Below are 26,993 nucleotides of genomic sequence, written 5' to 3' on the forward strand. Positions count from 1 at the left end.
GCACTCCCCCTCAGCTACTGAAACCAACATGCCTCTCAGACAAATACAGAAGTGGAAGCTGCTCAAATCAATTTATAGGCTATAGCAGGTGTGTGAAAGGGTGGGGTTATCCTAAAAGGAACAAACACAGAGAGATCCCCCCAGCACACTGCTATAGCCAGCAACAGATCTGCTATTTCTACTGTAGATAAAAATGCAAAAGTCTCAGTTGCACACATTTGCAAATGTATGTTGAAGCCACCCGCCGCTCCACAGCGCTTTTGCTAATAGGGTGGTCCTACTCTAAACAATCTATATATTTGGGCCATACATATGTATTTTTAAATTGAGAGCTAACTTACCAAAGAGACCTCCAAATAGCAATCCAATGTCAGTACTCCCCCTCAGCTACTGACACCAACATGCCTCTCAGACAAATACAGAAGTGGAAGCTGCTCAAATCAATTTATAGGCTATAGCAGGTGCATGAGAGGGTGCATTTTTATCTACAGTAGAAATAGCAGATCTGTTGCTGGCTATAGCAGTGTGCTGGGGGGGATTTGCCTGTGTTTGTTCCTTTTAATAATATAATACTGCAAGACCCACCTGGAAATAGAGAAAAAATATATCAGTTTTTGGAACGTGCTGTGTAACACAATAAACAGACGTCTTGTATTTAGTCCTTGGCGCTCTATCGATAGCTATGGGCGGCCGCGTTGCGTAAACATGAACGGGTTCAAGGCGGCCGGCTCTTGGCTTCAAATAAACAGAGGTGGGGGGGTTGAAGTACTTTCCGTACATGTGGGCAAATTACATTTACAAAAATTTCAGTAAAGGCGATGCCTTTTAAATGTCAGTAAAACATGTCAAGATTTTAACTCACTGATAACGAACGGGTTGTTTACACAGGTAAATTAAGGATAAAGCTGAAGGATGTTCTATACATTTTTCACATTTTTTGACATGTCAGGACCGTAGCTGCATTCAGCCCTTTAACGCATAAAAACTACATATGAACACAAATTAATTTTCCACCTCTACGGATTGGGGTCACTTCCCTTTAAAAGATACAAGACGTAGCAACGAAATACACAGACGTAAAAAAATAAATAAAAAAAAAGAGCATAAAAGTATAGCACAAATGCAGGTTGCAAAGTGGACCAGCGAGTTCTGGCATTTTTATAACGCACCGTGCGCTGAACGCTGTCCTATGAGGACGGAGGAATGCTGGCTCACATGGACTTAGAAAGGTACAGCTGTGAGTGGCAGTCGTCACGCCTCTGTTCCATGCGTGGTTGTCACTTTGTGTTCTGTACATAAAGCACGTGGAACGGCAGCCTGTTCCCGGAGAACACGCCAAGCCGCTGTACAGAAACTTGGCACGGAGCTGGCTGTCAACAGACACGTAACCTTTACTAGACAACCGCCTGCCTTTCTTCTTAGCTAAGACGGGTTCTCTGCCTACTAGGAAATATATCGAACGACATTAAAGGAGGATTTCCTCTGGGTGACTTTGCACCCGCAAAATTTATGCTGCCTCAGCCACTAATATCTATGCATGGAATTTCAGTCATACTGGGGGGGTTAACGTGAGCACCCCTCAATCACTTTTAAAAAGTTGTCCACAAGTAAAACAATTAGCACCACCAATTTTTTACTCTCATCTATTATCTTTTCTATTTATCGTATTTCTATCTCTGTTTCTCCTCTCTCTATATGTCCTTCTGTCGCCATCTATCCACCCTCTTCCCTGGCGCAGCCGCCATCGCGACATTGCTGCGAGAGGTCAGGCCGACTTGGCAAAGTAGTTGAGCGTCACGAGCACGGATGCTTAAGCGGAGTGATATACAGAAGTTTACGAGTCCTTCGGCCAGTGGAAAGCAAAGAGAGCGTGGACGGAGAGGTGACCTGCGCTAATGTGGTCTAGAGAAGGGTGGGCCGACTGCCCCTGGTACTGAGAACGAGAGACAGACTAATCAGAGAGTGTCAGCTCTTGGGATTACTCACCAAATGTGCTTATAAGGAAACCAAGAAATACACGTGAGAAAACAGATGACTGTTTATTTAATCAGGGGATTGTACCACGCTACTATGTCTGCACCCGCATTTTAGTACGACCTGGGTGGTGAGTTTCAAAGAGATGCACCCACCCCACACCCGAAATCAGAGGCTATAAAACGACACAGCGGGGGGAGAGTACTGGATTACCCCAGCAGTGAATTTTGGGAAACATTTAATGACATTATTGACGAATGAGATAAGGACCTTATGATTGACGCATCAGGGTTTAAAAGTTTCGGTGCGTACTCTGGTTAATTGCATCAATTGTGGATACAGAACAGATGGACAGAGAACGTGGTTCCGTTAGATCTCTTCCTAGTGGTAGCCATTGTCGTCTGAGGTTCACAAATACAAAATAATCTTACTTTATTTAGGTAATAAAAGGTCTAAAGTTGGGTACACACTAGCACACTAGTGTTTTCAGCCGACGATACACTAATTATGAAGACAATCATTTTTCATTGATTGGGAAAACTATAAAAAATGATCTTATGGGGACAAAATTATTTTTTGACATTACAGGGGGAGGGGGTCAAAAAATGTGCGAGAGGGTTCCTTGCACCCACAGTTATGCTGGAACTTGTAGTGCCCACATTATGAAATAAGTGTTGCCCGTTAGCAATCAAACATTACTGCCCCCATAATATAATTTACGATCTGTAAGTACCCGTAATAAATGTTTAATAAGAATGGCATAGCCATAACATTGATTTGATAATCCCCATCATAGCTTACGTTTTATAATTATCCCTACATCATCCTCACCTCAGATATTTAAAGCCTGTGATGTGCATTTAACTACAAAATGGCTACCTCCACTGAAGGTACACTAACATGTTACAGTCACAGGCTTTTGGATAGAAATGATAATACTGTACACTGTAAAGCATAATCCACAGATACAAACACAAGGCAATCTCTACTTCATTCATCTCCTGATATACTCTGTGCTGCTGGGGACCCTGCTCCTTCCACTATATAACACTCAGTATGTGGCTTCCTGCTGCCTCCATTCCCCTCCTCACATCATGTCACTGCCCCTGTCACATGCAGCCCTGTCCTCACTAACACATCACTCATCTCCTGATATACTCTGTGCTGCTGGGCGACCCTGCTCCTTCCACTATATAACTATCAGTCTGTGGTTTCCTTTCATTAGCAACCATGTAACGGTAAAGAGCACGTAAAGCCACTATTAGAAATGAAGTTGTATCAAAGCAACGGGTATTACCAAGTGAAAGAAGAGCTCTGCCTAAAACTAAAAATGTAAATAAAACAAAGCACCCCCCACCCACACCTTCATGGACACACAGATAGGGGTGGGGGCACGTTTATAATTTTCATTTTATTTCTCATTAACGTCACATAAAACTACATTTTCAGTTTGGGGTGGAGTTACCCTTTAAATAAAAAAACCCCACGTTTATTTTGGGTATATTATTTGAAGTGTATGATATACAGTCTGTCCCATTCCTTTGCTGACAGCTGCCACCTTGGAAGAGGATAGTGAAGTATTGTGATGGCTTACTTGGGAGCGCAAATGATTAGCTCTGTCTTCTGGGTAACATAACTGCTTTATACAAGCTACAGATTGGTGGATTCATATGTAGGTTCAGGGTGGGTGATGCCACAGCAGGCACATTTAACTGTTGTGCTATGCTTGACGGTTTGAGATTTTTTTCTCCCCTAGATTAGCAGGTTTGTAGCCATTGATTAAGGCAAACTTTCTCGGATCAAGGCACCAGTGATCCAAAATAATTACCAAGTATTCCCCCGGCTTGCTTACCACCGGGCCCTGGCACCTCTGTGAGATTGTCGGGGCACCCAGTCTGGGAACCACTGGCAGTCGGCTTTTGTCTTTCGTGATGGGAAGTGAGAAATACTCTAACGTTTAACGCAGCTGCATTATAAAGTTTAGATTACATTTCCCAAAATTGGGAGTTTAACAGTCCTTTAATATGAAATGAATAATCTGTCCTATCGTGGCAGGAGATTCTCGTGTGTGATAAAAAAAACCAAACAAGCATTCTTATGGTAAAAATAATCAGTCGCACAAACATTTTTCTATTTTAAATTGATAATTTATTGACCAAAATGTTATTAAAAAAACGTTCTCAAAGTTTCTGGAAAAACTTAACAGCAAAAAAAAAATAAAAAAATTATATCACACTGCAAACCCGTCCAACTAAGGACCAAACACATCGTTGCTATTAAAGAACGTCCGACTTGGCCAAGAAATGAGGGCATTAAAGAATGATCCCCACTTAACGGTGCCCCCTCTCTTGTTAAACAATCATTAGCCATATGTAGAAACAGCAAATTTTTATTCTTTCGGCCTCTGGAGAATTGTGCAGGAGTTAGGTTGTCCACCTCACCTGAGGGATCCAAGCAACGGGTAAAGAGCCGCCGTGATAGAACTAGTCCAAGTCCTTTAAATATGTGCTCCATCACGGCTAGACGTATGCAGTGGTGCATGGGGAGGGTTACGAATTTTGGGAGCCCACCCTTTCCGAAAAAAGTGGGGCTCAACATTCTGTTTGAGATAGGACGTGAAATAGAATGCGTTCCGTCATTTCTATAAACCTGTCCTCTTAGGATTTAGCAATATTTTTACCAGTTAAAAAAAACAAAGGAGATATAAAAACAGATTATTGTCCGACGTTAACTAGACGACAGTTGAGGGAAATGTTCTTGTGAAGACTGTAGGTCTTAGGGGTATATTAAATATTGCTTGTCTTCAAGATGTATTTTTATTGGACAAGGATCGGCCATCCCGATTTCAGCATGTCTTTGGAATCCAACTCTGAGCCTCAATGTTGCAGGATAAAATGTTAGAGCCTCGATGGAAGATGCCTTACATAAAACAGCGAAACGCGTCGTGTCCTGCGCTCCTGTTTTCCCCCTCGTCTCGAAGAGCGGATCCTTCCCCGTTTCCAAGACTGGGCGGTATATGGATGATGTTGACGGAGAGTGTTCTTACCGACTGGGAGACCCCGTTCTGGCAGTCTAAGTGTTCTCTCCTACGGGTCTTTGAGTACACGTTGGGAGGTTAGGGAGAGAACGTGAATGGGTCTGGGTCTCAAGACGGTGTCTGTCGCAGAGGACAACAGCCGGTGCGCTCTGGCTGCGAAGGGGACGCTCCGGTTTCCTCTCTTTGCAAGGATGAGGGACGACAAGTTTTCCCGCCTGCACTACAGACAGAGGTTGAGAACGGGAGGCCTGGCCGTTCTGCACCAAGAAAATGATGCCGCAACTGCTGGGGTTCTGCCCAAGCAAGTCCTGGTCGAGCGCTCTGCCGAGTTGACTGAGGTCCACCTGGCTGAGGGCAGTGTTACAGATGGGGGCGGTGGTGCGCATCCAGGTCAAGTTCATGGTTGGCAACTTAGCCAAAACCTGAATCCTTTCATTGCAACAGATGCAATCGGTTTTCATCGGGTCAACAGCAGGACCCTCCGACGGTCTACTGACCGACTGGTTACTCGACAAAGGAGTTTCCTTCAATCGGCAGCTTTCCTGCTCTGTAGAGCCAACATCTGAATGCTGTAGAGCGTACAAAAGGGACAATAATTATTTCTTTAAATAATCGTATGAAAGACAAAATACCTGCAATCTCATTTCATAACCAACGTATCAAACACATACGCCCAAAAGTCTATGAAAATCTTTGTGAATCTGTGATTCGATCAATGAACTATCCATATTTCCACTGAAAAGTATGGATTAAAATGTCACCTAGTTTGGCCAAGTAGCAACCAAGCTCAAACTGCTGTCCTTACCTTGGCCACTTTATTCTGAGGTTCTTCCATGTCGTCATCTGAAGAAGGAGAGGATGAGGAGCTGGTGACACTAGGGAACCAAATCTTTAGCATCATTTCCACTTGCAGCAAAGTTCCCAGATATCGTTCGCTGGAAATAAAATAAATTCATATTAGGATGTTTATGACACAGTAGGCAGCAGGTATGTAATGAGGAGTGGGGTCGATATAGACAGTGTAGGGGTGGTGGAGGAGGGCAGGCATGTGACGAGGACTAGACAGTGTAGAGGTGGTGGAGGAGGGCAGGCATGTGACGAGGACTAGACAGTGTAGAGGTGGTGGAGGAGGGCAGGCATGTGACGAGGACTAGACAGTGTAGAGGTGGTGGAGGAGGGCAGGCATGTGACAAGGACTAGACAGTGTAGAGGTGGTGGAGGAGGGCAGGCATGTGACGAGGACTAGACAGTGTAGAGGTGGTGGAGGAGGGCAGGCATGTGACGAGGACTAGACAGTGTAGAGGTGGTGGAGGAGGGCAGGCATGTGACGAGGACTACAGTGTAGAGGTGGTGGAGGAGGGCAGGCATGTGACGAGGACTACAGTGTAGAGGTGGTGGAGGAGGGCAGGTATGTGATGGAGTGTAGGACAGTGTAGTACTATTTTTTGAAGACACTCACCCCATCTCTGGCTTCTGGAGAACACCAACAATCCTCTGTATCCGATCCATCGCTACACTCTGTTGGAAACTGCTTAGTCCTGTAACCACAGCACAAGAAATTCCTGTAAGATGATGTGCTAAGCTTTGCATCCATACAACCAGGAGGGAAATCTCACATTTGACAAAACATTGGATGACCAAAACGTCAACCTTTAATTACACAAATAACTGGGATAACAACAGACCTCATAGAAGTAAAATCTGAAATGGGATTTCATCTTAGAAAGGAGTTTGCAATATCTGGATGTGCTTTGTAGCAGGACCATATACATCCCAGGTACTAGCGAGCTATGAACTAAACCTCAGAGTGTAATGAGGTCACAAGAGTCTGTCTATGTCTGAATTGGCACAAAGTATGATTTAGAGCGGAGGTTGGTGGTGGCAGCGCTTAGCATGCTACCCGGGGTATGTACAATGCTACTTAGCACCATAAACTCACCAAAGCCTGTCTAGGGGTAGTTTCTTTAGTTTTCTATATTACAAATTTTGTCTACAGGAAGAGACTTCCAGCTTCCACCCCATCTGCTGAACAGACTGCGTTCTCCGTCTCTCTGTAGCGCAGCCCTCCGCGTTAATAATGTAACACTGCGCCCGCATGGTGTATAAATCTTCTCCTCTAGACATAACCTCTTTATTATGGGCTATTCTGAAATACAATTCCCGCCGGAATCAGCAGTATAACGTGACCTTGTTCCAGGACGCAGAACAAGGAAATAACTCGCTATATTGTTTGGTTTTTTTGGTAATAAAAATGGGTCGGATATCAAAGCTGACATGCAGACCCAGAGTTATTATAACAGCGACACGTTCCCGTACTGGTAAAGAGAAAATTGGCTTATTCATTTTCTGCACATAGAACTAAAGACGTCACCTCGATACACAAAAATAAAAGCTAGTGATACGATGGTGGTTCATTAAAACCGTTTTACATTTACCTGTACAACAGACAGCGTTGCACGTAGCGGACTCCGTTGCATGTTTTGCGCAAGAGTCTAAAAGGAGAACCTTTGATTGGTTGCTTTAGGTCAGTAGTGTAAGATGCCAACACACAGACCTGGTGGTCAGGCCAGATCAACAAATAACAATCTGTCCCAAAACCGGCCACAAATGTGATTGGCCGAATTGACATCTGCATCGCATTCAGCCTTTGAGCTGTTGGATCACATTGGTGCCAAATAGTCATTATGACGTCTTTCCTATCTCCTGGTAGATGTGTATAGGCGACAGCTACATAAGCATATTCAGATATTTCATATCCTGGAATCAATTGAACAACAACATTTCCCGTCGGGATCAAATCTACAACGTATGGGTCAATAATTACCTCTTTCGTATCTCCCCCGTTTCAGTCCGTTCAAAAGCTCGGTCAGCGGTTTTATGAATCCCTGAAGTTCACGACACTGTAAGAATGAGGCAGAATTTAAAGTCAAATTATTAACAATTTATTTAATGTAACGACGACAAAACTCCGCAGTCTCTGTCTGCAAAGCCATTATAGCCATTTCTAGGCAAAAAGTTAAAAAAATAACTAAATGAAACATAACGGTTTCTTACAAGAGATGTCACTTGTCAGAACTGATTGCTAGGTGTTACCCTTAAAAGTCAGTGTATTAATAAAATGACCTTTAAAATAATAAAAAAAAAAAAGTTGGCAGGTCTCTATTAGAATCATCCGTGGCTTAGATGGAAAACGTCAGAGGATCACTAACACGTTGCTGTTATATCAGGCTGGTGGATTAATATAATACCGGGAGGTAAGGACACAACCCAGCTGCAAGTCACAGCAAGACTATCACTAAAGCTGACATTTATCTACAGAGAGCCAGTCACCAGGCCTTACATTGTTTATTGCATAGTCTATTATATCATAAACCAGAGGCGGACACAAACGGAGGGGGAGCTGTAATAATTGAGGTGCAAAAACCATCTCGTTTAGAAGTTGCTCACTGCACACTGCCAACTCACTGACTTGCCTCGATACTGAAACTGCCCTACAAGCAGCAATAAATACAAAGCACTTAGGATTTCCACTAATATGTCACTTTCTTTCTGTATACACAACGCCAGTAATACAATAATAATAATCAGCTGCTACGTGAGACAGGATGGGTAAGCCACAATATTAATGTCGGCAGACAAGATACCCAATGCTAGACGTACCTTTTGAGCGAATATCCGGTCTCCTTCGGACACCGCTAGGTTCTGCTCCTCGTTCTCCACCCACCAATTTGCAGACAACTCTGTCTCAGGTGTCCGCTGCCGTTTCAGCCCTTGAGGGGACTCCGGCTTAGCGTCCTCGGTGCAAGCAAAGCGCTCCAGCGGCTTGTCTTGCTTTCGGCTACTGAGCTCAGACCCCCCGCTGGTGAGGAGGTTCTGGTTCGGGCAAGCAATCCTGCCCTCCACCTCTTGAAGGTACCGGCAATACTGTCCCGGACGCTGATGCCAAAAGGTCCTCCTGGCTTGGTACTCGTTCTCCAGGCGTATCAAGACCGGGTGGTCGGCGCTGCTCAGCCGAGAATTGGGGATCATGCTCACGTTCTCGAAGTCCTCCTCCGCCTTGCTGGCCTCGTCCAAGCCATCGGAAAAGACGACGTCAAAGTCTATGTAGCTCTCTCCCCGGTCAGTGGTGGCGCTGCTGCCGGAGTAGAGGGAGTCGTAAGAGGACAAGAAGTCGGAGGACTCTGTATCTTCCATGAGTGAATCGACAACCTAAGATGAGGAAACAAAAAAAGCCGTCAGTTCCGCACATTCAACGCACAGCTCGATTTCTATCTTTGTAGCTGCCACGTGGTGTCTTCGTAATCTTATTTAGCAACTTAAGTGTGACTTCTGGTACAAAAAACCCCAAAAACATATACAGTAAAGTCCCAGAGTGCCTAAAATATCACTGCTGGTACCCAAAGGGAAGCCAATATTATTGATGTCACTGGATGCACATCCTCCCTGCTGGTTCCAAGATTCTACATTATTTAGTCTCACTCCCAATGAAATGCAATTCTAACCTATCTACTTGTGAGACCGAGATTTCAGCCCAGGCCATCGAAAGTTTAAAAATGTAATAGTCTGAGCACTTACATCCCCTATATTAACTACCATGGAATAAGCAGACACCACTACAATTTGTATTTCCTTTGTTACAACAATACTGCGCAAGCCCTTGCCCCAGGAATTACAATCAAGACGGCCCTATGTTACTTCCCCAGCAAATTATCCTTAGTAGCCCCGGCTTCGTCTGCATTGTGTCAAACATCAGACAAGGGACTCTGAGCAGTGCTGGTAGAGATCTGGGAGTAAAAGACATGATTTCGGGAGGGGTTACTTCCCTTCATGTCTGCTACTTGCCGGCTGAGCCTTGTAGGAAATGTATTTCCATAAGAACATTGCAGTTGAACGTCTATCACTGCCTCTGACTCATTTTCCCCCTGGCTTAAATGATTCAGCCCTCCTGTGTCTATAACACACACACTGCTCACGAGTTCTGCAGATTTTCCTAGGCTTTAATCACTCTCCCTGTTGCAGTCACAGATGTACGCAGAGGATTGCACAGTGCACAAACACGTGTTATACAGCAATCCCGGCGCAGGGGGAATGGATACGGCATTACAGGGCAGCTTGGCAGTGTACGGCGGGTTAACACATATCAGCGTTATGTAAGCCAGCAATCACAAACATACCAGCATTATGTAACAGAGAGATCATATTACTAGAGTGGAAAGAGAGAGGGTCGGGGAGGAAACCTGTCGGCGAGTCTAGTGGGAGCTTTGGGACGGCAGAGTGGTGTGCGTTACAATTTGGCACCCTCCTCCGATTAGACAGGTAGCAGCCTTGGGACACCTGACATTTCCTATCCCATCTTAGATTTCCAAGCTGTGGATTTGCAATGCTATTAACGCCAGGCCGAATAACCCGGAGGTGGGGTGTGTACGGCTGTTGCAAGTTTAAAACAGTTTCCCCCCTGACGACAAGTGAGAAAAGGAGCCAAACTGGGCATTTTATTAGCAAACCTGACTTTAGGATTTATGGGTTTTAAACCTACATAATGACCTGTAGGGGAAAGTTTTTTCTTTCAGTGGAAGAGTCACTACGAATTAAGGCTTTGACTCAAAACTAAAAGAGAGGTATGGGATCTATTCAAGACAGGATAAGAGGTAACGACCCCCCAACCCCCCCGCCGCTGTGTATTTAGGCCTAAATAAAGCATTGGTCACTCACAGATGAGAAAGGCTTAATAAGCCGCGGATGTACAACCCCCAAAAACTGAACAGCTTGTTCCAAAAAGAGCTTTGCACAGCGGCACAAATACACACAGCCTTCAAAGCCAAGTCAGTATACAGCAACAATTAACTTCTATATGCTCTTGAAGCTGTTCCAAGCCATCGCCCTGTGGCTGAAATACTTTGAAAAGAACATTAGTTCATAATTAACTATATGTCAACAGCGCAGGCGAGCAAAGCTCTGCATTGTTGAGGATCTTTAAAAAACAAACATGTGCGACTCCTGGGTGACGTAACCTAGACAGTCTTCTCCCACGGGGTGTCTCAGATTACACCAGCTAGCTGTACAGAATGCAGATGGTAAACAGGAGAGGGTAAGCTATAGGTAGGGCTTTATTATTTACAAAGGAGAACCACGTGACCCGGTGCCTGAGGACATTGCACCCAACCTGTACTTTCTTTTAGGTCCCAAATAAGGCGGGTGGAACCTCTCCCAACCTGCTCTTGTATAGATTGTACTGGGAAACGTGCAAATTTCATACATTATCACCCTCTCCCAGTGAACGAGCCCCATTCACTGGAGAGAGAAAAAGAGGGAGCGCAAAGTGTGGATATCGCCATTAAATAAAGCACTGATTTGCCCGCTAATTAAAAAGCAATTTCTGAATGGAGAGTTCGGTTGGGGAAGAGAGGTCGGCGGCACTGACGTCCTCGGGCTGCATTAGGGTCAGAAACGGGTACGCTCCCCCTCCAAAAAGATATGGACACCGCCACGGACCACATCTGCGGAGGACGCCGGCTATGCTAAGTTTGAGCCCCCTCTATCCTAACTTCCTTTCTCCGTTATGTTCGCTGTATACGTAACCAGTCGGCCGATTGACAAGTAGTAAAATTAAGTTCCTCCGTTGTCCCCAGAAGGGTGCTGCCCTTAGGCATCAGCCTGGGTACCCAACACAGCACGGTCAGTCTGCTAAATTGCTGTTACCCTGTGCCTGTGACAGTAGTAAATACTACAACAGCCCTCCAAACACGTCCTAACGCCCTCCCCTCATACCCAGACATTATCCACAGACATGAACAGACTTTCATTGAAATAGTTACACAATGTCATCCAGCACATACATGCCATAGTACCTTTCTCCTGAGTTCCTATTTGCTCAGAGCTGCAGTGCCAAAGGTATTTCATTATTACATATATAATCTGACAGATCTGTCACTGTAAGCCCCTCCCAATTGTCTCCTAAGCCACTCCCCCATCCACGCCAAAGAATGATAAGTATGGTGCTATTATTGCAAAATATTATTTTGTCATTATTCCTGACCTTCTGTTTAATCACGCCTCCTGAACTCTTTATATGCTCCATATATTCCAATCCTATAATTGAGCAGACGACTCTCCAATGAGCATAGTGAATACAGGACATTCCCGGGTTGTGCTAAAATTCCTTTACATTGAGATCTAGAACCTTAAGGGACCCACAACCTGGCTTCTCAGTCCTCGCAATGATTACGCATATAGTCTGCTCACATGATATAGCAATAACACTGCCATAGTCACCTTGATAATTAAAATGTCCTATTCCCTAATTGGTTTATTTGAATAGAGATGTGGATTTGTCCTAAACCCGTGCATTAATGCAATGTGCAAAAAGAGATATACTATGTGAGATTATATATATATATATATATATATATATATATATATATATATATATATATATATATATATATATATATATAGCCACACACACAATATTGAATAATGTACATTGCAAATATGTTTGGTAGAGGATAATACAGATTTAGCATCAGCGGCAGTGCACATTACACCCAGCTGCTGTGGATGCACATACATGATAATGACATCAGATAGAATAAGACAGGGATTATCGGTATAATAGGGGTAATTATGTGCACCCTGCATCTACTCGCCTGTCTGGATCTGGCTGTGTCTCCCTGCAGTCTGTCTGGTGCAGTTTCGCTTCTGTCTGTCACTATGTAGGGTGGTGTCCTGGGCTGTGTCCAATGTGACAGTCTCTTCCCTGTCACTGGGAACCTCCCCCCTCCTCAATTACACCAATGTACCCCGGTGTATCCATCTATCGGGGGGTCTCTCTCTCCTCTACCAGTCTACTGGGGGTCTCTCTCTCCCGTAGCCGTCTACTGGGGGTCTCTCTCCCGTAGCCGTCTACTGGGGGTCTCTCTCTCTCCTATATCCGTCTATTGGGGGTCTCTCTCTCTCCTATATCCGTCTATTGGGTCTCTCTCTCTCTCTCCTATATCCGTCTATTGGGGGTCTCTCTCTCTCTCCTATATCCGTCTATTGGGGGTCTCTCTCTCTCTCCTATATCCGTCTATTGCGGTCTCTCTCTCCTATATCCGTCTATTGCGGTCTCTCTCTCCTATATCCGTCTATTGCGGTCTCTCTCTCCTATATCCGTCTATTGCGGTCTCTCTCTCCTATATCCGTCTATTGCGGTCTCTCTCTCCTATATCCGTCTATTGCGGTCTCTCTCTCCTATATCCGTCTATTGCGGTCTCTCTCTCCTATATCCGTCTATTGCGGTCTCTCTCTCCTATATCCGTCTATTGCGGTCTCTCTCTCCTATATCCGTCTATTGCGGTCTCTCTCTCCTATATCCGTCTATTGGGGGTCTCTCTCTCCTATATCCGTCTATTGGGGGTCTCTCTCTCCTATATCCGTCTATTGGGGGTCTCTCTCTCCTATATCCGTCTATTGGGGGTCTCTCTCTCCTATATCCGTCTATTGGGGGTCTCTCTCTCCTATATCCGTCTATTGGGGGTCTCTCTCTCCTATATCCGTCTATTGGGGGTCTCTCTCTCCTATATCCGTCTATTGGGGGTCTCTCTCTCCTATATCCGTCTATTGGGGGTCTCTCTCTCCTATATCCGTCTATTGGGGGTCTCTCTCTCCTATATCCGTCTATTGGGGGTCTCTCTCTCCTATATCCGTCTATTGGGGGTCTCTCTCTCCTATATCCGTCTATTGGGGGTCTCTCTCTCCTATATCCGTCTATTGGGGGTCTCTCTCTCCTATATCCGTCTATTGGGGGTCTCTCTCTCCTATATCCGTCTATTGGGGGTCTCTCTCTCCTATATCCGTCTATTGGGGGTCTCTCTCTCCTATATCCGTCTATTGGGGTCTCTCTCTACTATATCCGTCTATTGGGGTCTCTCTCTCTACTATATCCGTCTATTGGGGGTCTCTCTCTCTACTATATCCGTCTATTGGGGGTCTCTCTCTCTCTACTATATCCGTCTATTGGGGGTCTCTCTCTCTCTACTATATCCGTCTATTGGGGGTCTCTCTCTCTCTACTATATCCGTCTATTGGGGGTCTCTCTCTCTACTATATCCGTCTATTGGGGGTCTCTCTCTCTACTATATCCATCTATTGGGGGTCTCTCTCTCTACTATATCCATCTATTGGGGGTCTCTCTCTCTACTATATCCATCTATTGGGGGTCTCTCTCTCTACTATATCCATCTATTGGGGGTCTCTCTCTCTACTATATCCATCTATTGGGGGTCTCTCTCTCTACTATATCCATCTATTGGGGGTCTCTCTCTCTACTATATCCATCTATTGGGGGTCTCTCTCTCTACTATATCCATCTATTGGGGGTCTCTCTCTCTACTATATCCATCTATTGGGGGTCTCTCTCTCTACTATATCCATCTATTGGGGGTCTCTCTCTCTACTATATCCATCTATTGGGGGTCTCTCTCTCTACTATATCCATCTATTGGGGGTCTCTCTCTCTACTATATCCATCTATTGGGGGTCTCTCTCTCTACTATATCCATCTATTGGGGGTCTCTCTCTCTACTATATCCATCTATTGGGGGTCTCTCTCTCTACTATATCCATCTATTGGGGGTCTCTCTCTCTACTATATCCATCTATTGGGGGTCTCTCTCTCTACTATATCCATCTATTGGGGGTCTCTCTCTCTACTATATCCATCTATTGGGGGTCTCTCTCTCTACTATATCCATCTATTGGGGGTCTCTCTCTCTACTATATCCATCTATTGGGGGTCTCTCTCTCTCTACTATATCCATCTATTGGGGGTCTCTCTCTCTCCTATATCCATCTATTGGGGGTCTCTCTCTCTCCTATATCCATCTATTGGGGGTCTCTCTCTCTCTCTACTATATCAATCTATTGGGGAGTCTCTCTCCCCTATATCCATCTATTGGGGGTCTCTCTCCCTCCTATATCCGTCTACTGGGGTCTCTCTCCCTCCTATATCCGTCTACTGGGGTCTCTCTCCCTCCTATATCCGTCTACTGGGGTCTCTCTCCCTCCTATATCCGTCTACTGGGGTCTCTCTCTCCTGTACCCGTCTATTAGGCAGTGTCATGTATCTGTGTATTACAGGAGGTATCTGTGTATTACAGGAGGTCTCAGTCTACCCCCCCCCCCCCCCCCAGGGTCTCCAGCAGTCAGTGTCTCTGGAGAAAACCATCTAAGCAACTGAATAAGATCTTTCTATGTCTGAGGCTGTCTCACCTGTGTTGGATGTCTCTGGGGTACAGTGGATGTCTCTGGATGCAGCTGGAAGTCCCAAGCACTAGCACTCAGCAGTAGTGGGGTGTCGGTGGCTGTCTCTCGGTTGTCGGCGGCTGTCTCTCGGTTGTCGGGGGGCTCTGGGCAGCGGTGTAGGCAGTCTCGGCAGTGCTGGCTGTCTCTCGGGTGTCGGGGGGCTCTGCACAGCGGTGTAGGCAGTCTCCCTGTGTCTCCGCAGTGCTGGCTGTCTCGGGCAGTCTCGGGCTGGCTGCGGACGTGGCTCCTCCCCCTCCTCGCAGAACACTCGCATGCATACACGTGAAGGCCGGCACGTGCCTCCCCCTGTGCGCTCGTGTCTGGCTCCCCATTGGCCCCCTCCGCTGCCGCAACACAGAGGCGCCCGCCGGACGATTGGCTGAGGAGGGATCGGGGCGGGTGAGAGGAGGGGACGGAGCCGCCGGATTGGCGGAGGGCGAGCGCACACTCCGCCACGCCCCTACATGTGGACTCGCAAAGCCGCGAACGCCGCAGCCTGGATGCAATGTGAGGAGGTGAGAGGGCGGGGCTAGGCGGGCGAATGGAGGGAGAGCTGCGGCGTTATTGGCCGGGCTGGCTCGGTGGGCGGGGAAGGAGGAGGGGCGGAATGAGGTGGAGAAACGTGAGGAGGGCGGGGCCGGCTGAGTGTGACAGGGACGAGGGGCGGGGCTGACATGTCAGACGTGTTGTACAGGGAGATCTATTATAGAGATATTATATGTGTTATCTGAGATAAGTACAGAGCTGAGGACTTATCACTATCTGGCTGTGGGAGTGATGGGTTTCCCCATGTGGGGCCAGTGCCCCCTGCAGAACATACATGTGCCCCGTCCTCTGCTCATATAATAATGTACAAATCATATAATATACCTCAATGAAGAGAGTAATACAAGTACATACAGTAAACAGCAGAAATTAATTGGAATATAAATAATATTAATGAAGATTATGTATTCTTTTTAATAAAATTTTACATTTTAGGCACATTACTTTGGTTGTGCCCCCTCCTTTATCACACGGTGCCCCCTCCTCCGTCACAGTGACCCCTCCTTCATCACATGGTGCCCCCTCCTCCGTCACACTGTGCCCCCTCCTTCATCACATGGTGCCCCCTCCTCCGTCACACTGTGCCCCCTCCTTCATCACATGGTGCCCCCTCCTCCGTCACACTGTGCCCCCTCCTTCATCACATGGTGCCCCCTCCTCCGTCACACTGTGCCCCCTCCTCCGTCACACTGTGCCCCTTCCTTCATCACACTGTGCCCCCTCCTCCGTCACAGTGACCCCCTCCTCCGTCACACTGTGCCCCCTCCTTCATCACATGGTGCCCCCTCCTCCGTCACACTGTGCCCCCTCCTTCATCACACTGTGCCCCTTCCTTCATCACACTGTGCCCCCTCCTCCGTCACAGTGACCCCCTCCTCCGTCACAGTGACCCCCTCCTTCATCACACTGTGCCCCCTCCTCCGTCACACTGTGCCCCCTCCCTCGTCACAGTGACCCCCTCCTCCATCACACTGTGCCCCCTCCTCCGTCCCACTGTGCCCCCTCCTTCATCACACGGTGCCCCCTCCTTCATCACACTGTGCCCCCTCCTTCATCACACTGTGCCCCCTCCTCCGTCACAGTGACCCCCTCCTCCATCACAGTGACCCCCTCCTTCATCACACGGTGCCCCCTCCTTCATCACACGGTGCCTCCTCCTTCATCACACGGTGCCCCCTCCTTCATCACACGGTGTCCCCTCCTCCGTCACAGTGACCCCCTCCTTCATCACACGGTGCCTCCTCCTTCATCACACTGTGCCCCCTCCTTCATCACACTGTGCCCCCTCCTTCATCACACGGTGCACCCTCCATCATGGTGCCCCCTCCTCATCACACGGTGCACCCTCTTCATCAAACAGTGCCCCCTCCATCATGGTGCCCACTCCATCACGGTGCCATCTCCTTCATCACATGATGCCCCCCCTTTCATCACACGGTGCCATCTCCTTCATCACATGATGCCCCCTCCTTTATCACATGGTGCCCCCTCCTTCATCAAACAGTGCCCCCTCCTTCATCACATGGTGCCCCTCCTTCATCACATGATGCCCCCTCCTTCATTACACGGTGCACCCTCTTCATCAAACAGTGCCCCCTCCTTCATCATGGTGCCCCCTCCATCATCAAACAGTGCCCCTTCCATCATCACACTGTGCTCCTTCCTTCATCACATGGTGTCCCCTCCTTCATAACACTGCATCCTCCTTCATCACACTGTGCCCCCTCTTTCATCATACGGTGCCCCTTCCTTCATTACACTGTGCCCCCTTCATCATCACACTGTGCCCTTTATCACACTGTGCCCCTTCATCATCATACAGCCTTATTATCTAATAGGCTACAGCTTAGAGTGCAAGACCTTTAGAGGGGGTGCGCAAAATTTTGACTTGTGCAAAATTGTGACAGGGGAAAGTGTAAACTACAACTTATTTTGAAAATGAAAAGAGTTGTAATCGATGTATTCCCATGGTAAAGGCAACAGGTGCAGACGAGACAGCGCCCTTCACCCCTTCACCCTCAGTAGCGCTCGTTCCTGCCTCCCGTTCCACTATACAGTTCTCAATTTAAACGAGTGACAAAGATTGCTTTGACCCTTTTAAAGAGGTTAAGTGGAGCGGATTATCGAAAACACAGGATGCACCAATATCTTATTAATCCATTCATGCCTCAAATCAGCATTGTTTATGTTAATGGGCCACAAAAAGCCGAGTATACAATACAGTCCTTGGGGAAATGATGATAAAATGGTAGAGAAAACCGTAGCGGTTGTTAAGTTGTGTGAGGGAAACATTTATAGCTCTGATAAGATTTTGATCAATTAAACCCAAATCCTGATTTCCCAAAAAGTACAGGACACCGATGTATCACCTCCAGCAATTGAAATTCCACTTTAGGTTTTTGTGTTTCTTAATGAAGGACCTGAATTCAGTTAGCAAATTAGAATTTTGACCTGGTTATATATTCAACCGAATCCTAAAGTATAGATTTGGTGCATCCCTAAATGGTGCACACTAGTGGCCCATAGATATCATCATCTAGATCTAGGTTTGGGCATAAGTGTTGCATTTCAGGGGCTAGGTAGTGTTATTTACCATTTTCCTTATTTTGTTTCTTCCGGCTGCTTTTAATGATTTCTGAATCTGGACTACCATAGCAACCACAATCGCATGGCACATGATTTAGTGAGCAGGGAGCATTTGGAACATCCCTCTGCGCTGTGACATCCTCCTTCTCCCCCCTTTTCCATCACAGGACATGCTGCAAGCTCGTGTCTGTGTAGCTGACTGTGTCTGTGCCTGGCAGCCTTTTTTGTTTGCCAACCAAAGAGCTTTTGAAAAGGAGACAACAGAGGCATGCTTAAAAACTTAACTTGCATTTTAAAGGGGAAAAAAATCTATGTGAGATAGCTGCTTGAAGAAAATGTATTAAAATAGCAAATCTATGTGTTGCTTTCTCCTAACATCAGTGTCTACAAGCTCACATCGATGTCTTGCAACAAAGGACACGATTATGGCTAATCCTGTTGGTGGTACTCACAAGTATATTGTTTTATGACTTTGTCAACTTTCTCCGAATTAGGACAGAATGTTTTTCCAGGAGAAGTGTCACAATATGGCAGACTCCAGGATCTGAAGCTGTACATATGTTTGGAAATAAAATAAACAGCTGCTTTTAATTTATTCATGTACTCATAAACATTATAAACATTACCGTCACAGTGGAAGAAGTCTGCTGCCGGTACTGCGAACCTAAGGCACGCAGAACTATTGCACAATATTAATGAACCTGCAAACATGTAATTTTGTTCCCTACCGAATTTAGGTCAAAATAACTCGAGGATGGAGAGGCGTTGGATCGGTCTAATATTTTTGGTGAGTCATTAGGAAAACTGCCAGGAAGTCTCTGTACTTCACACACAGATGTATTCAACACAAACAAAGCACGGAGCGAGTAACACCAAGTATATTGAAAGCAAATGCTTCCGCAGATGTGGTTGATCGCATCCTATATATAGTTGGAATGCCGTGCATAAGACACTTACTACAGCTCACAAACTATGAACACCACCCCCCCCCCTTCCCCACACACACACTTTGGATCCATCCAACAGAAGTTACCTACTTGACATCTCTATTTCTGTTGACAACATGACATACATGACCTCGCAAGCTTGCTGCTTAGGTGTAATCCTTAACTCAGAACTATCCTTTGTCCCCCACATACAATCTATAACTACATCCTGTTATATACACCAAAAAATATTTCCAAAATATGGGCGTATCTCGCACAAGACATTGCAAAGAATAATGCACTCATTATCTCCCACATGGACTATTGCAATTCCCTCCCTCACACAATAAGACTTTCCTCTAGTCTTCAAACCTTCAAGCGTTCTCTGAAAACTCACCTCTTCAGGCAAGCTTATAATATTCCTGAACCACTTGCTTAACCTCCTTAGGTTACCCTATTACCACCCTTTACACAGGTCACACCTGACAACAGCCATCTGACCAACATTACTGTGTCACTGATCACACAGCCCACTCAATACTTATTACCTTTGCAATCTGGCTGGACCAATATGCAATATGTAGCACTTAACCTCATCTATCTGACTCCCATTGTCCCATAGATTGTAAGCCTACGAGCAGAGCCATCTTACGTCTCTGTCTGTATGTATTACCCAGTATTGTTTTAATACTGTGTTTGTATCCAATTGTAATGCGCTACGGCATCTGTTGGCACTATATACAATGATGATTATGATGAGTCCTCAAAGATTCCCCAAGGGACAGACTTCACGTTGACCTGACAACAAAATTGCATCACACATGTACAGAAAGTCCAATTGGAGACCTTTGTGTATTGGTCATGTGATAAGTCTGTGTGGTCACATGAGATACGGTTGTATGGCAAATCGCCAATATAGCCTTGGCCTTACTTCAGTGCTGACATTTTGGGTTTGGTTTTTCGCTGGCTTATAGGACTTTTGATCACTTCACCCTTAATATGCCAGCTGGAGCGCACGCAGCAGCGTCTGATTCACGCTTTGGGCGTCTCTCAGGTACATGATTCTCTTTCATATCACTTGCACCAGTTACAGGTCGGGTGTAAGTGCTGAGTGATAGTGATGACGGCTGTGTGTGCAGCTAGAACATGTGTTTGCAGGCTATAACATGTGTTTGCAATAAGGAGCCACTTTAAAAATGTATTTTATATACAGTAGACATTGATAACATCCTAATAAATGTATTTTTTTTTTATATTTGGTCATTAATTGCTATATTACAGGTGACATTTGTTTAATTGTTTTTTTCTGAGCGTGACTTTATATTCCACATATATACTGGACGCATCCTGCGGTGTATTGTCTGTTAGAGCAGAGCGGACCTAGACCCGTATTCATTAACAGATGCATCTTCACATTCGTTACTTGTTGAATACAGGCATGCATATGCCCGTATGTGCGTTCTGAAAAAATGCACTAGACGTCCGTTCGCTCTGTACATGTGTTGACAAGGATATTGTGTAGGTCTCGGGTGAGGAGATCCTACAGCGACGACAGAGGCGTAGTCAGCATTGTCCCCCCTAGGCACACAGCTCAGTACCATAACACAGGAGAGATTAATGAATGAGAGGAAGCATCCGCCCACTCTGCATCATCAGCCAATCGCATCCACCGCTGCTGTGTTTCCTCCTCCCCTCTTATATCCTGATGCCAAGCCTGTGATTGGACGGCACACAGGTCTCAATGGAGCTCAGTGTCACGGTGTTTAAAGCCACATGCCTCTTACACACACACTCAAAGCTCCAGAGCTGAAAATCTCTCATGTCTGGTGCAGCAGCCGCATGTACTTATGTGATCAGTGATGGCTGAGGATGCTATAATTACATTCAGTGACATTCAGATGTAGTTATTAGGTTCTATAAAACAAGAACATTTAATGATAGCCCAAACCCTGGCAACCAGGCTGCCGTGCCTTCACCTATAGCAGCTCTGTTCTAGTGCAATGGCTGCAGGGATCATCATCATCACCGATTATTTATATAGCGCCACTAATTCCGCAGCGCTGTACAGAGAACTCACATCAGTCCCTGCCCCATTGGAGCTTACAGTCTAAATTCCCTAACACACACACAGACAGACAGACAGACAGACACAGACTAGGGTCAATTTTGATAGCAGCCAATTAACCTACCAGTATGTTTTTGGAGTGTGGGAGGAAACTGGAGCACCCGGAGGAAACCCACGCAAACACGAGAACATACAAACTCCTCACAGATAAGGCCATGGTTGGGAATTGAACTCATGACCACAGTGCTGTGAGGCAGAAGTGCTAACCACTGAGCCACCGTGCTGCCCACAAACGGTGGCTTAGTGGTTAGCACTTCTGCCTCACAGCGCTGGGGTCATGAGTTCGATTCCCGACCATGGCCTTATCTGTGTGGAGTTTGTATGTTTATGGGGCAGATTAAATTCGGCGCGCCGTGCCGATGAAAATCGCCTCAATGTTCAGATGCGCAGGTTGCGTTACGAAACCTCAGCTCATGTTTCTGCGCCCCTCGATGGGACAGGAGGAAAAATGAGCGTAAAATTCTGTAATAACTGAATCTGCCCCCTGAGCTCAGAGATATGAAAGGAAAGTTCAGCAAGAGAACTAAGCGCCAACTCCGAATCCAAAAGCGAGGTCCGGGTAAAGCGGAGATCGGCAGTGGGACAAAAGGAATAGCAAAAACGTACTCCAAAGCCTAGTTTGGGCAGGCAGATAATACAGTAAACAGGGTCAGAAACCAGCAACCAGAGGCAGGCTGGGCTGGTGGGTAGGGGGGCATCTGAAAGTCACTGATCAGCGCCAGACGGATGAGGGGGCCGGACAACACAATGACACTGAGCTAACGCTTCTGAAAGTGGGGGGGACTAACTTGCTTATGCAATGTGGGACATTGAAGAAGTCATCCATAGAAACTGCACCTATAAATATATGGTGTGTCCAAGACATTAGATTGTAAGCTTTCAGGACCAGGATCCTCTTTCCTCCCGTCTCTTTCTCCTCTCCCACCTGTGCGCCCTTGTGTCAAACTTCTTGCATGTTCTTTATGACACCTGTGTGATATACACCGTACAAATGATGTCTTGCACACACAGTACTATGGTTAGTTTCATGCTAATCTGGCATTAATGCTTTTATCGTTGCCTGTGGGTCCTTCACGTCTTTGTATTTCCACACTGTACGGCGGCGCCGAATTTTACGCCGCCATAAAAATACATAAGTGATAATAATAGCAAGAAGCTGTGATGCTACTTCTGCATATTGCGTAATATAGAATATTGGGAAACTGCCTTGAAGTGATCAGTCCGGTCCATACACTAATCACAAATGTTATGAGACACAGATGTGGCATTTAAGGTGTAAACATTTTGCTATGGAACAGCGCAGAGGATTAATTGTATAGCTATAAATAGTTATATATGTCATACTTGTCCTCCTGCCCCTACTTGATAAATCAGCCTGGGCAAGTACTGACATTTGGGTTTTCTACCAACTTAATGTAGATTTTTCCAAAAACTTATTCTACCCAGTACACACAGCTTAGTTCCCGCAAGTGTGACATATGGGGGTAAATTTATCAAGCTGCAGGTTTGAAAAAGTGGAGATGTTGCCTACAGCAACCAATCAGATTCTAGTTGTCATTTTGTAGAATTTCCTAAATAAATGACAGCTAGAATCTGATTGGTTGCTATAGGCAACATCTCCACTTTTTCAAATCCACAGCTTGATACATTTACTTCCCTTGTGTTTCTCGCAGTCTCATCTTCTTTCATTTTCCTAGACGACGACTATGAACAACTGGAGCAGAATCCATAGACGCAGCATGAATCATCGGCAGGATCCTACATCGAGCAGCCTCATGACATAGGCTGGATAAACACTACAGGTTTTCAGATGATTATCGGCCCAATCACACGATAAAGGACCGTTCGGTCCGATATCACATTAGTGTGTACGCTCCAACGATGAACGATTATCGTTCCAAAGCACATTGTATGTTTTTATTTGATTTTTAAAATGAGTGTTGTACGTATACCAGCCATCTGTCCTGAGTTAGGCTAGACAGGCCAGGTTGCAGGGAACTGTCTCAACAGTCAGAACATTTGTCCCGACTGCCGAAACCATGAGGGGTAGGTCATGCTTACCTCTGCTTTGCACCAGGGCCATCTTAACAACATTATGGGCCCCCGGGCAAAGCAGTGCAGCGGGGCCCCTAGATATAGATAGATATATAGATGTATACAGATACAGATATAGATATATAGAGATAGAGATAGATGTACTTGCTCAGTGACCCTTGTAGGTTTTTTTGCAGGTTTTTTTTCTTTTGCAGGATTATTTATTCTCATTAAGAGCCATGCATATGGGGCCCCCTTGGCTGTGGGGCCCCCGGGCAGCTGCCCATCGTGCCCAATGGAAAAGATGGCCCTGCTTTGCACCCGTTTTTGTTAGGGGTAGCTTAGCCAAAATTAACATCTCTAAAACAGAACTCATTGTCTTTCCTCCCCCTAGACTCTCCTCCCACCATGACCACTCTATCGTTGTTAACAACCCCACCATCTCCTCTGTCAACCAACTCTGCTGCCTGGGTTTCACCCTTGACTCCTCTCTCTCTTTTGCCCTCCCACATTCAATCCCTTGCTCAAACCTGTTGCTTCCAACTACGCAACATTGCCTGCATCCGGCCCTTCCTCTGAGGATGCCACCAAAACTATCATCCACGCACTCATCATCTCCCGCCTCGATTATTGCAACCTCCTCCTTACTTGGCCTCCACCACTACCATCTCGTCCCCCTCCGCTCTGTACTGAATGCGGCTGCTGGACTCATCTTCCTTCAGGGGCGATAAAGAGGATGTCATGAAGCAAAATAATCAGAAATCATTAAAGAGCAGGATGACCCATTATGAACCACAGAGTAATCGGACCACTCGGCCGGAATACTCTCAGCAACAATTAATGAGGGTATGAGTGAGGCGTCTAGAAGAATAAAATCAATCTTAAATTTGGCGGCTTATGAAGCAGAATCAAATGTGAGCTACTAATCTAGTAGTATGACATTGTCTCCGCGTATCATCCAAACGAAAATCTCAAAGGACAGATTCTACGTCCTTCACGGCAAGAAGTTGGGGTGAAGGATCTATCCCAACGTAGCTCCTCAATCTTAAAGAGGAACTCTCCTAGGAAGGAGTCTACACCCGTAGACTGACCCAAGTCATCTTTCTAAACTAAAAAGAGACTGTTAGAATAATAAGCAACTTTCTGGTTCTCTATCAACATCTTTTTTTGCCCAAATTTAACTTTTTCGTCTATCACAATAGCTGTTCCCCTCTTTAGAGCAGGCCACCGCGTAAGGAATCTGACAAACCCTCATGTCTACACAGAAATTAAGTGAATTAATGTGTATATGTGTCACTTGGCGGAAAATAACATCAGACCAGGTGGCTCAGTGATGAATTATAGTTTTCCGTTCTGCACAAGATCTGCGTCTCTCATCCACACTCATTACATCCTCCCATTCCCGATTACAGGACTTTTTCCGGGCTGCACCTACTTTATGGAACTCTCTCCCTCGCACAATAAGACTCTCCTCTGGTCTACAAGCTTTAAAGCGTTCTCTGAAAACCCACCTCTTCAGACAAGCTTATAATATTCCTCAACCACCCTCTTAACCTCACATTACCCTATTACCACCTGTTATACAACTACCCCCTGACCAATATGGTTGTCTGACGGGATCATTTAGCTTATGAGTCATTTTTACCTTTGCAGTCTGGCTGGGCCGACTGCAAATGTAGATTTAACCTCATGTATCAAACTCCCATTGTCCATTAGATTGTAGCTTGCGAGCAGGGCCTTCTCACCTCTTTGTCTGTTTTACCCAGTTTGTTTATTAGTTTACTATGTTTGTCCCCAGTTGTAAAGCGCTACGGAATATGTTGGCGCTATATAAATAAATGATGATGATGATGATGCTGATTTCTGTTCGGTATTATTATGGGAAAATACTGACAGTGGAGATAAGTTATCCATCGTCCAGTAATTTCTGGTCCGGCGGAGAAGAAGTGAACAAGATAATATAAGAAACTTAATGGAAGAAAGAAATATTAAATATGGAAAGCAACAATCTGATTCTATTTGGACTTTACACTGTAGTTTCTTAAACAGTCCCTAGAGGGCAGCAAAGCAGCATGGAGTGCCCAAGGACTGAGCGTTGGGCTTTAACCGATACAGTTGAGACAGGACATTGGGGCCCTCTAGTGCCTGTGAATGGTATTTAACAACAATTGGCAAGATGATGGAAAGTCTCCAGTGAAAGAGAAAACAGAAATAAAAGTACGGCACAGACTTTGTCTTGAACGGCCTTTAATTATCCTCTAGGGAAATGCAAGGCCTGACGAATTTATATTTACCTTATATTTACCACTGTACAACTTAAGTTAATAGACCCAGCAAAATCCTCTGCTTATAGGTTTACTATCAGCGCTGTCAGTTACTCTCCTGGCAGGGGGAGGGGCTTCTTTTTAAGGGGGGGGGGGGGGAGCACTCACTCCTGAGGTGCGTAATATCAGCTGGACCCTGTTACGGACGTGGCAGGCTCGTTCCACTAATTGGATTTACCGCACACAATTTTACAGTCAATGAAAAGCTCTCGCCATTAGAAATGGCAAGTGAGGGTGGTGTTTACTACATTAGCCAATACCGCTGTTTTGGCGGCACGATAAAGGGCCACAGTCTCATCAGGAAACTTCCCTTCGAATCCCATAGGATTCTAAACATAAAAGGACAGAATGTTCCATTAAACGCTATGTCGCCGGCTAGCTCTGGGGCAACAGATGGGCACTTTTGTGCATGAATAAAGTGGATCAGGTCAATGGGTTATCTGGCGCTATCAGGGACCTGACAGGCAGGGGCGTATCGGGTGGAGCAGTTGCCCCTGGCTGTCATATGGGGCCCCTGACCTCTGCTCCTCCTGGCTGACCTCTGCTCCTCTTCCACTCGATGCTTGGCTCCTCGGCACCTATACTCCTCCCCCTAGGAGTTTGCCTCTGTGTCTTCAATATTTTTTTATGTGTACCCATCTCCCCCATGTGTGCTTCTGCTCCCCTTTGTGTATGTGTGTTCATATGTCTTCTATGTGTGTGACTGTCTGTATGTATGTATACCCCCCCTTGTTTATGGTTGCCCCCCCTCCGTATTGTGGGTTTCTGTCCTTTGACGACCTGTGCGATGAATCAAAGAAGGAAGAAGTGGATTCGGTCTATTCACCAAGATTTTAACATAGATTTTGAGGTCAACATTTAATAATGATATCGCCCAATAATTTGTACATAAATTGGGTTATCGTCCAGGTTATCGCCCAGGCTTGGGTTTCTGTTGGTTCTTTCCTCCATAACTAGTGTGACTCTTATATTTCTTTTTGATCTCACCAATGGGCTTGAGTGTCCTTTTTTTTGTCTTAATTGGGATTCCTTTGACGGGGGGGATTCCATCTTCGCAGAAGGGGAAGCTGGTATTTGGGTTTTTTTTAATAAAGGGTTTAAAACTAACGCCATCCCCTATAATTATGTGATATGGCACATCTTGTTCAATGCATCTA

The 26,993-nt window shown here is 45.8% G+C and overlaps 1 protein-coding gene across 1 annotated transcript; it reads right to left on the reverse strand.

Moving 5' to 3' along the window:
- Nucleotides 1–4,099: 4,099 nt before the first annotated feature.
- Nucleotides 4,100–24,255, reverse strand: CIART (circadian associated repressor of transcription). The gene is made up of 7 exons (XM_075191999.1): nt 24,161–24,255; nt 15,263–15,824; nt 8,672–9,220; nt 7,836–7,911; nt 6,471–6,549; nt 5,817–5,946; nt 4,100–5,580 (listed from the first exon to the last, which is right to left on the reverse strand). The coding sequence occupies exons 1-7, from the start codon at nt 24,253–24,255 to the stop codon at nt 5,047–5,049; spliced, it is 2,025 nt and encodes a 674-aa protein (XP_075048100.1). The 3' UTR covers nt 4,100–5,046.
- Nucleotides 24,256–26,993: the final 2,738 nt, after the last annotated feature.

Source organism: Mixophyes fleayi, chromosome 12 (genome assembly GCF_038048845.1).
Source record: "Mixophyes fleayi isolate aMixFle1 chromosome 12, aMixFle1.hap1, whole genome shotgun sequence".
NCBI classification, from domain to species: domain Eukaryota; kingdom Metazoa; phylum Chordata; class Amphibia; order Anura; family Limnodynastidae; genus Mixophyes; species Mixophyes fleayi.

Excerpts from the sequence above, each read along its gene's own strand:
- CIART (XM_075191999.1), bottom strand. The coding sequence starts at position 24,255 with ATGACATCCTCTTTATCGCCCCTGAAGGAAGATGAGTCCAGCAGCCGC. Across the intron at positions 7,912-8,671 it reads ACCGGATATTCGCTCAAAAG|TGTCGTGAACTTCAGGGATT; the intron begins GTACGTCTAGCA and ends TCATTCTTACAG. Across the intron at positions 5,581-5,816 it reads CTCAGAATAAAGTGGCCAAG|CATTCAGATGTTGGCTCTAC; the intron begins GTAAGGACAGCA and ends TACGCTCTACAG.